At 50.8% G+C, this 12,211-nt stretch overlaps 1 protein-coding gene across 3 annotated transcripts in view; it reads right to left on the bottom strand.

The window, feature by feature from the left end:
• Positions 1–8,010, bottom strand: part of MAPK8IP1 (mitogen-activated protein kinase 8 interacting protein 1) — a 58,733-nt gene extending 50,723 nt beyond the window's left edge. Inside the window, exon 1 of one of the 3 annotated variants that reach the window (XM_075927566.1) lies at positions 7,217–8,010. In XM_075927566.1, the coding sequence (XP_075783681.1) occupies positions 7,217–7,315 (99 nt within the window). In that variant the 5' untranslated portion in view covers positions 7,316–8,010. The remainder of the gene's footprint in view (positions 1–7,216) is intronic. The other 2 variants (XM_006124502.4, XM_006124503.3) reach the window with 2 other exon arrangements.
• Positions 8,011–12,211: the final 4,201 nt, after the last annotated feature.

Raw genomic sequence — 12,211 nt, 5'->3', positions numbered from 1 at the left:
TTTCTGAAGTGGCTCCTTGTCAAAAATTATTGCCCACCCCTGCCTAAGACAGTCCTGACGCCCAGTCCAATGTTCAGTCTGCAATCACACTCCCTTTCAGAACCAGGAATAGGACCCAAAGTACCTGCATGCTCAGTCCACGAGTGTTTCTCAACCTTTTTGGTATCAGGGACCAGCTTTCTATTTTCCTAAACTTTCTTCTCCCCAAGTAGGGAGATCTCAGGAACAGTGTAGGTCCACAGACTGGTCATTGAGAAACACTGCACTAGACCAGTGGTCCCTAACATGGTGCCCGCGGGGGCATTTGTGTGCGCCCGCCAAGTGCTCGGGGCTGGCCTGGTCCCGGGCACGTGGCGCATGCATGGAGCCGGCCCCAGACGCATGGCACATGGTGAGCGCCGGCCCCGGGAGTGCCGCAGATTGGCCGCCCGCGCTCTGGGCACGCGGCACTTGGGGGAGGGGAGCGCCGGCCCCGGGCACGTGGCCCGTGGAGGGGGCCCCGCCCCCGGGCGCACAAGTGTCCCTGCCCTCCGGCACCCGGTGGGTGAACGGCCACGCCCCCTGGTGCCCGGCAACTCAAATGGTTGGGGACCACAGCATTAGACCATATGGTGTGTCTGCTTCTTCATTCTGAGGAGAACAAGGAAGCGGATCTAGGCTGTGCAGTGCATGAAGGGAGTATACATAATGGATGCCAACATTAAAAGGTAACTCTTTCATAGTTGTCCCTTTTACCAGCCATTCTCTGCCTGAAGAATATCAGGCAGTCCATGACTTTCCCCACACCACAAGAGGAGTGCTTATGCCAGCTGATGTGGGCAGTGAGTGAGTGGGTAGAATGGTAAACTGCCATATTAAAACATGTTCCTTTCCATTAATTTTATGAGAGTAATAATTCTTTGCATTATTTCATGGACCAACCCTACACCCACCCAAATCCTGGCAGCAGCAGCAGATTAAGCTGCCAGCTGAATTCCAGGAGGGAATCATATCTCTAGTTGCTCTTCCTTTATCCCACCTCACTCTAGTAAGTGTGTGTGTGTGTGAGAGTTATAAAATTAGCCTTCACTCCCAGAAATGCCCAAAGCTGGAAAAGCAGGGGATGCAGCAATTCAAAAATTAGGTGTAGTGGGTTTTGCCCACGAAAACTCATGACACATCTACACATTGTTAGTCTTTAAGCTGCTACTAGACCAGCGTTTCTCAAACTTTTGGGGCTCCGGAGCCCTTTACATGTGTAAAAATTTATGCGGAGCCCCAGCGGTCCACTGATTGTATCTGTTGTACCTATCGATGTTTCCAGTTTGTCAATCTCACGGAGCCCCTGGAGATGGTCTCGTAGAGCCCCACAGTTTGAGAAACACTGTACTAGACTATTTGTTGTTTTTAGATGTATTAACAGCTGACTGTGGTGCTCTTGCATTCAAAACTAGATGTCAGTTGGTCTCCTTCATTCCTGCAGAGATCCACACTAGCTTGGAAGAAGTAATTAAAATCCCCCATAAGATGCTGAAATCCTTCCTAGCAACAGCTCACATGATGCAAGGCCAAGAAGCAGAAAGCCAAGTCACTTCCCTGCAAATGCACCAGGCCTCAGGGCATGGAGAGATCTCTTTATTACCCAGCAGGCCAGTCTCTTTGTTAACAGGGACACTGTGTGTAGCAGGAGTTTCCTACCGAGGTGACCGTAACTTAGGCAAGGCAAATTCCAAATATGTCTCTGCAGGTGACACATCTTGCTTCTATCAGCACCTCAAATGCCACAGGCCCCAGTTGACAAAAGCCAATGGTAACAATTGCATTTTAATAACAACTTATGTTTCTCCAGAGCACGAACATCCAGAAGTCATTTTACTTGACACTTTAATGCAGCGACTTCTAGGACAGAAACTGGAAGCTGATTAACTGTGACACAGCCATGCTATACCACAGTTCAGGAAAGGAAGTGAGCAACAACTCTGTATCCACCTGAAACTCTGAAGAGAATGTAGGAGCCTAGAGGAAAATCAAGTGACCTGAGCTGGAATTTGGCCAGAGTAGAAAGGCTAGCACTCTGACTCTTATGAAAGTGCTAGGAGATCTCTGATGAACAGAAGCAGTCAGGACTTTTTATGACGTTCCATTTGCAAATTAGCACCATACTGGGGCATTCGGTACAGCATTAGTTCAGAGGGAAACACCTTTCCATCTGTGTTCCAGTTCCTATTCCCCCACACAGCAACCGAAGAGAAATATCAGAGAGGCCTCATTTTGTATAACAACAAGTGCCCTGCCCAGTAACTCTGAGCTGGCTACTTAGACACCCCAACACATGCAAATCAACCAGAAGCACAGGGCTTGATTTTCACTTCTGCCTAGACTTCCCTGAGCTTCCTGGGGAAATACAAAGAGGTTCATTCTCCTTTGCTAGAGACCGCATTCTCTTTAGAATCCTTTTTAATAGGAATGCTTCCCAGCTCCCTCTGCTATAGTCAGACTCCCAGAGGAATTCAGGTATTCTCAACTTCCCTGAACCATAGAAATAGCTCCTCTAGGGGGTAGCTTTCCCAGGTGCCCTGCTGTCCAGCATCTAAACTGATGCAATGACTTTTTAATCAGGAACGTTGGAAGTATGTGTGTGTCAGGGCCAAAAAATCTCTGCCACCCACCTCCCACTTCTGTTACATCCTTAAACTGTAGCAGCTCCTCCAGCTTTGTCTTGCATGTGTCTCTGAGTACTGGTTAACTTCCAAGATCTTCTCAGACTCATAGTACAAAGTGATTTGTCTGCACGCTGCTAAAGCCAACTATCCCCGCCCTTCCCTGCTGAGGATGGAGGACAGATTCATTGATGTTTTGCACCTTGTGCAGTCATTTACACCAGTTCACAGTGGGGGCAAAATACCACCAAGTCAGAATGCTTTTCCCCAGTGGTGACAATGACCTCGCAAGGTGCAGGGTTGTGGTCAATCAGGTTTGTGGTCACCAACTGCAATGAGCTTTGCATAATGCTTTACACCCCACTCCTGCTTTAAAAGTGAAGCTCCTATGTCAACTGAGAGTTCTTTGAGTCACAGAATGTCAGGTGAACATCTCCCTCATTTCCATCTCTATCTCCTCCTCCCTGGGCAAAGACTAGGAGGCATTAATGTAGCTTCAGCAGCCTGACTCCTGCCCCAGCTCAAGGATGAGCACTGGACAATCCTTCCCCAAAGGGCTGGCAAAGAGCTTTAGTGCCAAACCTTCTGTGAAACTCATCCTGCTGGGCTCTCATTCTGTCCCAGACACACTCCATGCCTGGCTGCCCACCTGGTCATCATCCACACGGCCACAGACTATAGAATTATTAGCTGCCACACTGCAGCTTCTTCCTCTGACCGGCAGGTAGTTTAGAATTAGAAAATCCAGCAAGAGACAGGACAAGTTTCAGACACTGACACTGCAAAGAAAGGTATCTTGCTGCTCTCACTGTAGAAGAGGATAGGATTCACTACAAATCTAAAAAGAAGGGTCCCTCTTATCTACTCTTAAGTCCACTCACCCCATTGGAGAGAAGAGTTGTAACCAGAACCATCTCTATCACAAATGACTATGGCATAAGGTGTCTGAGTCCCACACCACCGTGTGGCCTCAGGGTGGCCTCACAAGGGGCCCTTGCCTCAGTTTCCCCAACAGACTTTTTCAGTAACTCCTAAATCCTCCTCCCATTCTTGCTCTTTCTTGGAGTCTATGTCTATTAAATTAATAAACATTTTAACTAAAATTTTAAAGTCCCTTCTCAAGTTCACCCATTTACTCCTGTATCAGGTCATGTCCAGGACTTTCCCCCCTAAGTTCCAGCTGTTCCCCACAGCCCTGTACTCACTCAACATCTTTCTTAGCAGTTCCCTGATGGTCTCAGTGTTCTCTGCTAGAGCCTACTTACTTCCTGCAGCCCTTGTTATCAATTTCCATTGCCCCACTGGCCTCCCTGGGGATTTCCTTTCTGTAGCTTCCTGTTGCTCTTTTGAGGGGAATGAGCTTGATCAGGTGTCTCCTCAGTAACTACGGTTGACTGGGCCCAGGACTTTAGCCCTTAGGGGAGCAAACCATCCTGTTGCAGGGTAGAAGTAGGAATTAGAGGATTAGACCATGGGGAAAAAATGTAGAGTTGAATCTCAGGAGCTTCTTGGCAGTGGGGTATGTGAGGCCGTGGGACTGTCTTCTTAAAAAAAGGGAAGGGAGCCCCATTGCTTGGGATATTTAAGCTCATGTGGGTACAACCCTGGAGAACAGACTGTGGGGACCAATCCTGCCTTGGGCCCAAGGGACAAATGGATTAGATGGAACCTAATGGGACATTTCTATCTCTTAAGATCTAGGATTCTTTAAATCAATCCCCCATTGAGGCAAAGTAACGACCCAAGGAGGCTGCCCTAGAAAAGAAGGACCTCATTCCACACTCTTCCCAAATTGTTGCTTCCTAGTCCCTTTTCAGGCCATCACACTGGAAAGATAATTAGAATTTCTTATGCCCATTCATCACCACTATTTTGGGGCTAGCTGGCAATGTTGTTTCTCTTCCATGTTAAGGACACACACTGCCTCATGTCCTTTGCTGGGAGCCTGTGTGCTGCCATTCAAAAGGGGTTAGAATTGCAGCAGAAAATGTGGATCGGACTCCCTTTGTGCCAGGAGCACAGTATTCACATGTCCTCATGGTTCATTCAGCACCTCACTTAATGAGCTAATCTGATTCTGCACCCTGGAATGAAGTCTCTGCTGTCCTTTTCAGCCAAGAATGGAAGTCCCCAGGCAACCCAAGAGTGTAAGGTCTACTCTCACAGATGGTGGAGCTGTGTTGGCTACAGTATAAGGATAGATCAAGAAAGTCTTCTGTCACACCAGATACGCTCTGTTCACATGCCCTTCCAATACTCCTCAGTGCTTACACCTGCCAGATAAAACACCCTGGTGGGGAAAAGTGGAGAAGGGTTGGGGTCCAAAACCCCTGCACACCCGTAAATATTTCATCATCTCTGGTCCTCAAAATTCACCCCAAGTTCAGAGATGTCAGAATTGTTTCCATGAATCCCAGGAACCTGATCCCAAACTCAGGGCTCCTGGAATGATTTTCCCTAACTTCAGAGACCTCTGAGTTCTCCCCGCTGTGTCAGAGCCCTGAGATTTCTCCCCATACAAGGTCTTACTATTCCCAGCTCCCTTTCCTATTAAAAGTTGCTTCTTGAGCATTTGGACTCCACTTCTGGAGACCTGGACAACAGAAGGAGATGACACCATGCTCTTCCTTCCCTGGGTGTTGCTGTTTACATTTGAGAGGACAGAGCCCAGGAGACAAATGTTGTATCTAGGACAGCAGCACACAGCAAGCCTGAGACTGTCACGGGACCAGGCTGAGCTTTGCTGCTAGACTCACATTATCCAGCTCTGTGGCTGAGACTCTTCCTCATGGTGGACCCTTCCAGAGGCAGCTTGAATTGTTTAATTTGCATGCAACACGCCCCCATGTTGCATGCAATGGCTTCAGACAATTCAAATAGGCAGCATTAGAACTAAAAGGAAGAGAGTGGGCTACTCTTTGCAGAGCCCCATAAAGCTGTTTAGCAGAGGAAGCACTAGAACCTAATGACAGTATGCACAAGGGCTCTCACCCTGCCTTACAATGTCCAAACACCATGCCAGCTTCCCCTCAAAATAATGGCAGATATTCCCTTTCCCCAATTCTCAGACTCCTAGACACATCACAGAATTACATGTGAAACATTAACCTCTGATAACAGCATTTCTCAGTATAAGTATATACAATACAGTACAGGTCTCATCTCCCTACCCAGCTCAGACTCAGTTCTAGGCTTAGTGCCCCACCATTCATGAAACACACATCTGATAACCAGATGACACTTGCTCAGAATTTCAGAAAAACAAACTACATCAGCCCCTCAAATCACAGGAAAAATAGTGGCATGGCCTATGCAAGACCAAATATCAGGTGCTGCCCCCTGTGCACCCCTTTGCTAATTCAGCTCTTCAGAAGTCAAACTGGCAGGCATCCTGCCACCCAAGCCTACCTGTATCCTTATCTCAGCTAGGCAGCTGTAGGTTCTGCTGTCCCCCTCTGCTCCTATCCCTGCATCTGCCTGGAGCTGTTAGGCCCATGTTGTGAACAGCTTCACAGCCTTCAAATTAAAAGGGCTCTATGTCCCAAATAGATGGGGGGTTTTGGTATTTCTGAGAGGATCGGTTCTAAATCTGCAACACTCTCCTGGGTTTGTTTTGTTTCAGGTCTGTACCTAGGAGCATACACAGGGGTCCTGGTCTCTGAGGTGACATAAGAAAGAGGAAAGAAGGAGGAAGGAAGTATTTCCTGGGGAGGAAATCTGTTTTGGGGAAGGGGGTGTGTTTTTTGGCTGTGAAGTCTTCTGTGTTGGAGAAAGTGTGTGTGGGGGAGAGAAAATGGGGGCAGTTCTGGGGCTTCCATGGGAAATAGGATTTGGAAGTAGTGTGGGAGGAGATGACTGGAAGTAGGTGTGGATGGTTGGGTGGGAGGTGTTGGGGAAGCATGAGTGGGAGGTAGGAGGGGAATATAACGGGAGGGTTCCAGGGTCGGGGGTGCTCCAGGATGCTGTGGCGAGATTTCGGGTTGGAGAGGGGATGCTTGTGTGTGCATTTCCATCCCTCCCTCACAACACACACACAAAGCCAGCAGGAAAAACACTGCCTACCATGCAGATTGCCGCTGTGCTGCCCAGAGCCCAGCCCTCCCCACTGAGCTGCAGGGCGCAAGCCTTCGCCTGGCTGCCCGAGAGAGCAGGAGCGCTCCCCGCAGACCCCACCTGTTCCAGGGCACACGGCTCCTTCGCAGCCCCGAGCAGGGACGGGGCCTGACCCTCTGGCCGGGGGAGGGGAGGGGTTACACTGCCCCGAGCCAGCTGTGGGGCAGGGAGACGGGACCCGGCTGCCCCAGGCAGTCATTGTTCCGCCCCGGCAATACAGCCTGTGCATGCCCGCTCGGGGGAGGGGGTGGGGCGGCCTTTGCCCCTTCCCTCGCCCAGCCTCCTCGGTGGGGAACGGGCACCGCCGCAGCTCCCAGCCTCTGCCAGCGGCCGGGGGCGCAGAGGCGCCTGCAGCCTGTGCCCACAACGGGGATCGATGGGGGGGGGAAGGGGCTGCGCCAAAGATCTGCAGCGACCCCCCCCAGGAAAGGGACAGAGGGGCGGGGGCGGGGAGGCTGCGGTACCTGAAATTGGGGGGCGAGGCGAGGTGCAGCCCCAGGAAGGGAGAGGATCCGGCCGGGGACGTGGCTCCTTTCTCTCGCTCCGCCATTCTCTCTCTCCATCAGGCGGAGGGAGGGGAGACGGATGCTGCCGACGCTGGCAGGGGAGGGCAGAGCGGGGCCGCCAGGCAGGAATTCACCTGCGGCAGGCCCCGGGGGCTGGCAGCCAAGGGCGCCGCTCAAAGCCGAAGCCCCCGGAGGCCGAACTGCCCGAGAGGAGCCCCCAGGGGACTGCCGCAGCCTGGCTCCCCCTCCCGCCGGGCGAGCTGCAGCAGGTCGACGGTGCCCAGGAGCCCCACGCGGGAGGAGGAAGCAGCGGCTGGGCGCGTCCTGCTCCTCGAGGAGCGCCCGGGACAGGCGGCAGGGAGGGAGCGGGGGGAAGGCAGGAGCAGGAGAGAGGGGATGGGCTGGCGAAGGCTAAGGAGAGGAGGGGAGGGAAAGGGAGGAGCGGAGGACGAGGGGGGAGGGGATTGGGCTGGGAAACGGGATCTCGCAGGGAGAGGGATGTGTGGGGCTGGCAGTGGGTGAGGATGAGGGTGGCAGCGGCTGAGGAAGAAGGCTGACAGGTGATGAAGCGTCCTACTACTCTCTGTGAAAGGCTCCTAGTGAGAGGAGTGGATGGGTCCTTACATAAAAGCAGGTGCAGTCCCTGACCTCTTGAAGATCCAAGGAGTAGGAGGGGGAAAAGGAACCAATGACCCTCTCCTACAAAACCGAACACTCCCTTCCCATCTTGGAGACCTCCAGGGTAGCACCCCACTCCTCCCCACCCAATGTCTCAGCACAGCCGTTAGGACTGCAGGCACCAGACCCCCCTCCCTCAACCCACTACTTACAGCCAAGCAACTGCGGGGGCCCTGCAAATGCAGCCGGGGTTAGAGCCAGCAGAGGGGGTAGGCTGCAGCCAAAGCTGCTAGGCAGTAGCCTCCAAGGGGCCTGGAAAGGGCAAGATAATAAAATCAACAGGTATTTTAATTTTCCAGGCTTGCCTGTCCCCTCCCCCTCCATGCCTCATCAGCACCCTGACCCAAACGGGGATGGTAGATCCTATTTTTCAGACATTGATGAAAGCAGAGTTTGCCCTCCTGAAGCATGCCTGTCCCTAGAGATGGTTGAATTACTGCTACTCAGGAACTGTTTGCATTATGGTCACAGCAGGGGGAGGTTTAAAGCCAGATTTCAAACAATTTTCATTGAAAGAAAGAGGTGGAACCATTTCTATTCATGGCAGGGTCCACTAACCTACTATTTCTACTCCTTGCTCTTTAAACTATTTCTACTCCTCCCCTCCTTTAACCATACCACCAGGTCTAGAAAAAACGCCATATTGAGTCCATGCTGAGATGGCATTTAAATCATTTTCATAACTTTAGTAGCACTGCTTAAGGAAATAACATACATGAAGCCTCTTATGGAGCGTGGGGAGCCATCCGGCCCTGAACCCCCATCTGCAGCCAGATGTGACTCTCAGCCAGCAGGCAGAACAAAAGGTTTATTGGTTCACAGGGTACACAGGAATTGGGAGCAGTCAGTACAATCCATTTTGGCAATAGAGGGGCCCAGAGCCTCCCAAGCCAGCTAGATGCCCTCCATCCTGATTCCTAAGCCAGCTGATATTAACTCACAAACCCAGCAACCAGTCCCAGCCCTGCAGGCAGCCCCGCCTCCCTCTTTGTCCAGCTCCCGCCCCCTCTCAACAAAAGATGTTACCTGATTGCATCTCCCACCTAGGCTCAGATTACAAGACAGCCTGAGCCACTGTGTATGTGCTGGGCTAGGCAGCCTGGAGCAGCCTCCCTCAGTGAGGGTGTGTCTAGACTACAGGATTTTTTCGAAAAAGGTGGCCTTTTTTCGAAAAAACTTCCCGAGTCTAGACTGCCACCATGTTCTTTTGAAATTAAATCGAAAGAACACAGCGGTTTTTTCGACTGTGGTAAAGAAGAGGTTACTTACCTCGTAACTGTAGTTCTTTGAGATGTGTTGTTCACATCCATTCCAATTAGGTGTGCGTGCGCCATGTGCACGGATCCCGGAGCTTTTTTCCCTTAGCAGTATCCATAGGGCCAGCCAGGTACATATCCGCACACATATGTCCCTGCTGGCCCCTCCACCCCCTCAGTTCCTTCTTGCCAAAGTCCTCTGACGAAGGGGAGGTGGGTGGGATTTGCAATGGACATGAGCAACACATCTCGAAGAACTACAGTTACAAGGTAAGTAACCTCTTCTTTTTTGAGTGCTTGCTCATGTCTATTCCAATCAGGTAATTCCCAAGTCGTGTCCCCGGCCGTGGGGTCGGAGAGTAATGATATCTTTCTACAGATTGCAGCCCTTCCCACAGCTGCATCTGCTCTGGCCTATTGTGTAATGGCATAGTGTTCTGAGAAGGTATGTACGGAGGACCACGTGGCCACCCTACAGATGTCCAGGATAGGCACTTGTGCCAGAAATGCCACGGATGTCGCCTGCGAGCTCGTGTGGAATGTGCTCTCAGTGGGGGAGGTGTCTTACCACTCCATGGTAACATTCATGAATGCATGAGGTGATCGAGGAGGATAAGCACTGAGCTGAAACTGGAACTCCCCTCATTCTTTCTGTGATGGAAATGAAGAGTTGTGATGACTTACGGAATTCCTTTGTCCTGTCTATATAGAATGCAATGGCTCTCCTCACATCCTGGCAATGCAAAGCCTGCTCTCTGGTCGTCTTGTGTGGCTTAGGGAAGAACACAGGTAAATGTCCTGGGATATATGGATATAAGATACCACTTTAGGGAGAAAGGCCGGGTGAGTTCGTAGTCTGAACTTAACTTTAAAAAGACTGTGTAAGGGGCTCTGAGGTAAGAGACTGTAGCTCTGATACCCTCCTGGCCAAGATAATTGCTACCAAGAATGCCACCTTCCATGACAGATGTTTTAAAGAACAGGTGGCTAATGGTTCAAATGGTGGCCGCATGAGTCCCTTAAGGACTACCTTAAGGTCCCATGGAGGAATAGGGGGACGTATATATGGTAATAGTCTATTGATTCCTTTCATGAATCTTTTCACCATGCTGTTAGCGAACACTGACCTTCCACCCTCCCTTGGTGGACGCCCTGGTGTCTGAGCTATAGTAGATAGTCTAATATTAGAGGAATATTGGCCCTGATTGAGTCAATGCCCCTTTGTTGTGTCCACAACGCGAATCTCTTCCACTTGGCTTCATAAAGGGCTCCGGTAGATGGCTTTCTACTCTCCCTTTGGACCTCTTGTGAGTACCTTGGTTCTAGGTTAGAAAGCCACTCAGGTTCCAAGCTCTAAGGTGGAGGGCCGTCAAGTTCAGATGGCATAGTGTCCCCTGCCCCAGATCTTGTGTGATTAGATCTGAGATTAGGGGTAGTCGAACCAGGTCCTCTATTGACAATTCTCTCAGGGTGGAGAACTAGTGTTGTCAGGCCACCTTGGCAATATCATGATGACCCTTGCCCTGAAACGCCTGACCCTGACTAGAGTGTCCTGTATTAGTGGGAACAGAGGGAATGCATACAATAGCTGAGTGGGTCATTGTATACGTAGAGCGTCCCCTAAGGGCCTGATTCCCTGTCTCATGAAAGAAAAGTATTTCCGGCACTGGGTACTGGTCTTGGAGGCAAACAGGTCCAGAAAGGGATAGCCCCACCTCTGGAAAACCTTCTCTAAACTATCTCTCGTGAGCATCCACTCGTGGACTTGAAAGGAACGGCTGAGTCTGTCTGCCAGATTGTTGCTGGACCCGGGAAGGTAGGTTACATGCAAGTAGATGTTCCTGGATATGCACAATTCCCAGAGTTTGAGAGCTTCCCTGCACAGGGGAGAGGAATGAGCACCCCCCCGTCTGTTGATGTAGTACATGGCTGACGTGTTGTCAGTTAACACCTCCACCACCTTGTTCTCTAGATGGGGCAGGAATCCGTGACATGCTAACCTGACCACCCTGAGCTCTTTGACATTTATGTGCACAGAATTCTCCTTCAGTAACGATAGTCCTTGTGTCCTTAGGGTTCCCAAGTGGGCTCCCCACCTGACATCTGATGCATCCATCACTAACTGCACAGATGGGGCTTGCTTGTTGAAAGGGACCCCTGCACATACTACTTCCTCCTGTGTCCACCAGTCTAGCGAGCATAGTACTGATTTTGGGACAATAACCACCATGTCCAGAGGCTGTCGCACTGGGTTGTGGACAGTGCTTAGCCACCCCTGCAGTGGATGCAGTCTGAGTCTGGCATGCATCATGATGTACGTACAGGCTGCCATGTGACCCAGCAGTCACATACAATTGCAGGCCGTGGATATGGGGGACCTCTGAAGGCCCACAATCACTGATCACATAGTCTGAAATCTGTGTCTGGGCAGAGATGCTGTCTCTGTTGTGGAGTCCAGACAGGCGCCTACAAATTCTATTACTTGTGAGGGGATTATGGTGGACTTTTCCTCGTTTATTATGAGGCCGAGTTGGAGAAACAGTCATCTGGTGTTTGAGATGTGCCTCATCACTTGTTCGAGACGACCCCCGTATTAGCCAATCGTCCAGGTAAGGAAAAACATGTATGCCTTGGTGCCTCATAAAGGCTGCCACTGGTGCCATACATTTGGTGAATACACTCAGCACCGTGGTGAGGCCGAAAGGTAGGACTGTGAACTGGAAGTGCTCGTCACCCACTACGAATCTGAAGAATCTCCTGTGGGCAAGGATCACTGTAATATGGAAGTAAGCATCTTTTAAGTCGAGGGCAGCGTACCAATCTCCTTTCTGGAGGGAGGGGATGATGGAGGCTAGGGTGACCATTCTGAACTTAGTTTTCCATATGAACGGGTTTAGATCCGTGAGATCTAGAATGGGGCGAAGGCCCCCTTTTGCTTTAGGGATGAGGAAATATCTGGAATAGAAACCCCTTCCTTTGAATTCTTTTGGAACAGTTTCCACTGCTCCGAGGTGTAGAA

Source organism: Pelodiscus sinensis, chromosome 4 (genome assembly GCF_049634645.1).
Source record: "Pelodiscus sinensis isolate JC-2024 chromosome 4, ASM4963464v1, whole genome shotgun sequence".
Taxonomy (NCBI): domain Eukaryota; kingdom Metazoa; phylum Chordata; order Testudines; family Trionychidae; genus Pelodiscus; species Pelodiscus sinensis.
This window is presented reverse-complemented; position numbering and strand designations above follow the sequence as displayed.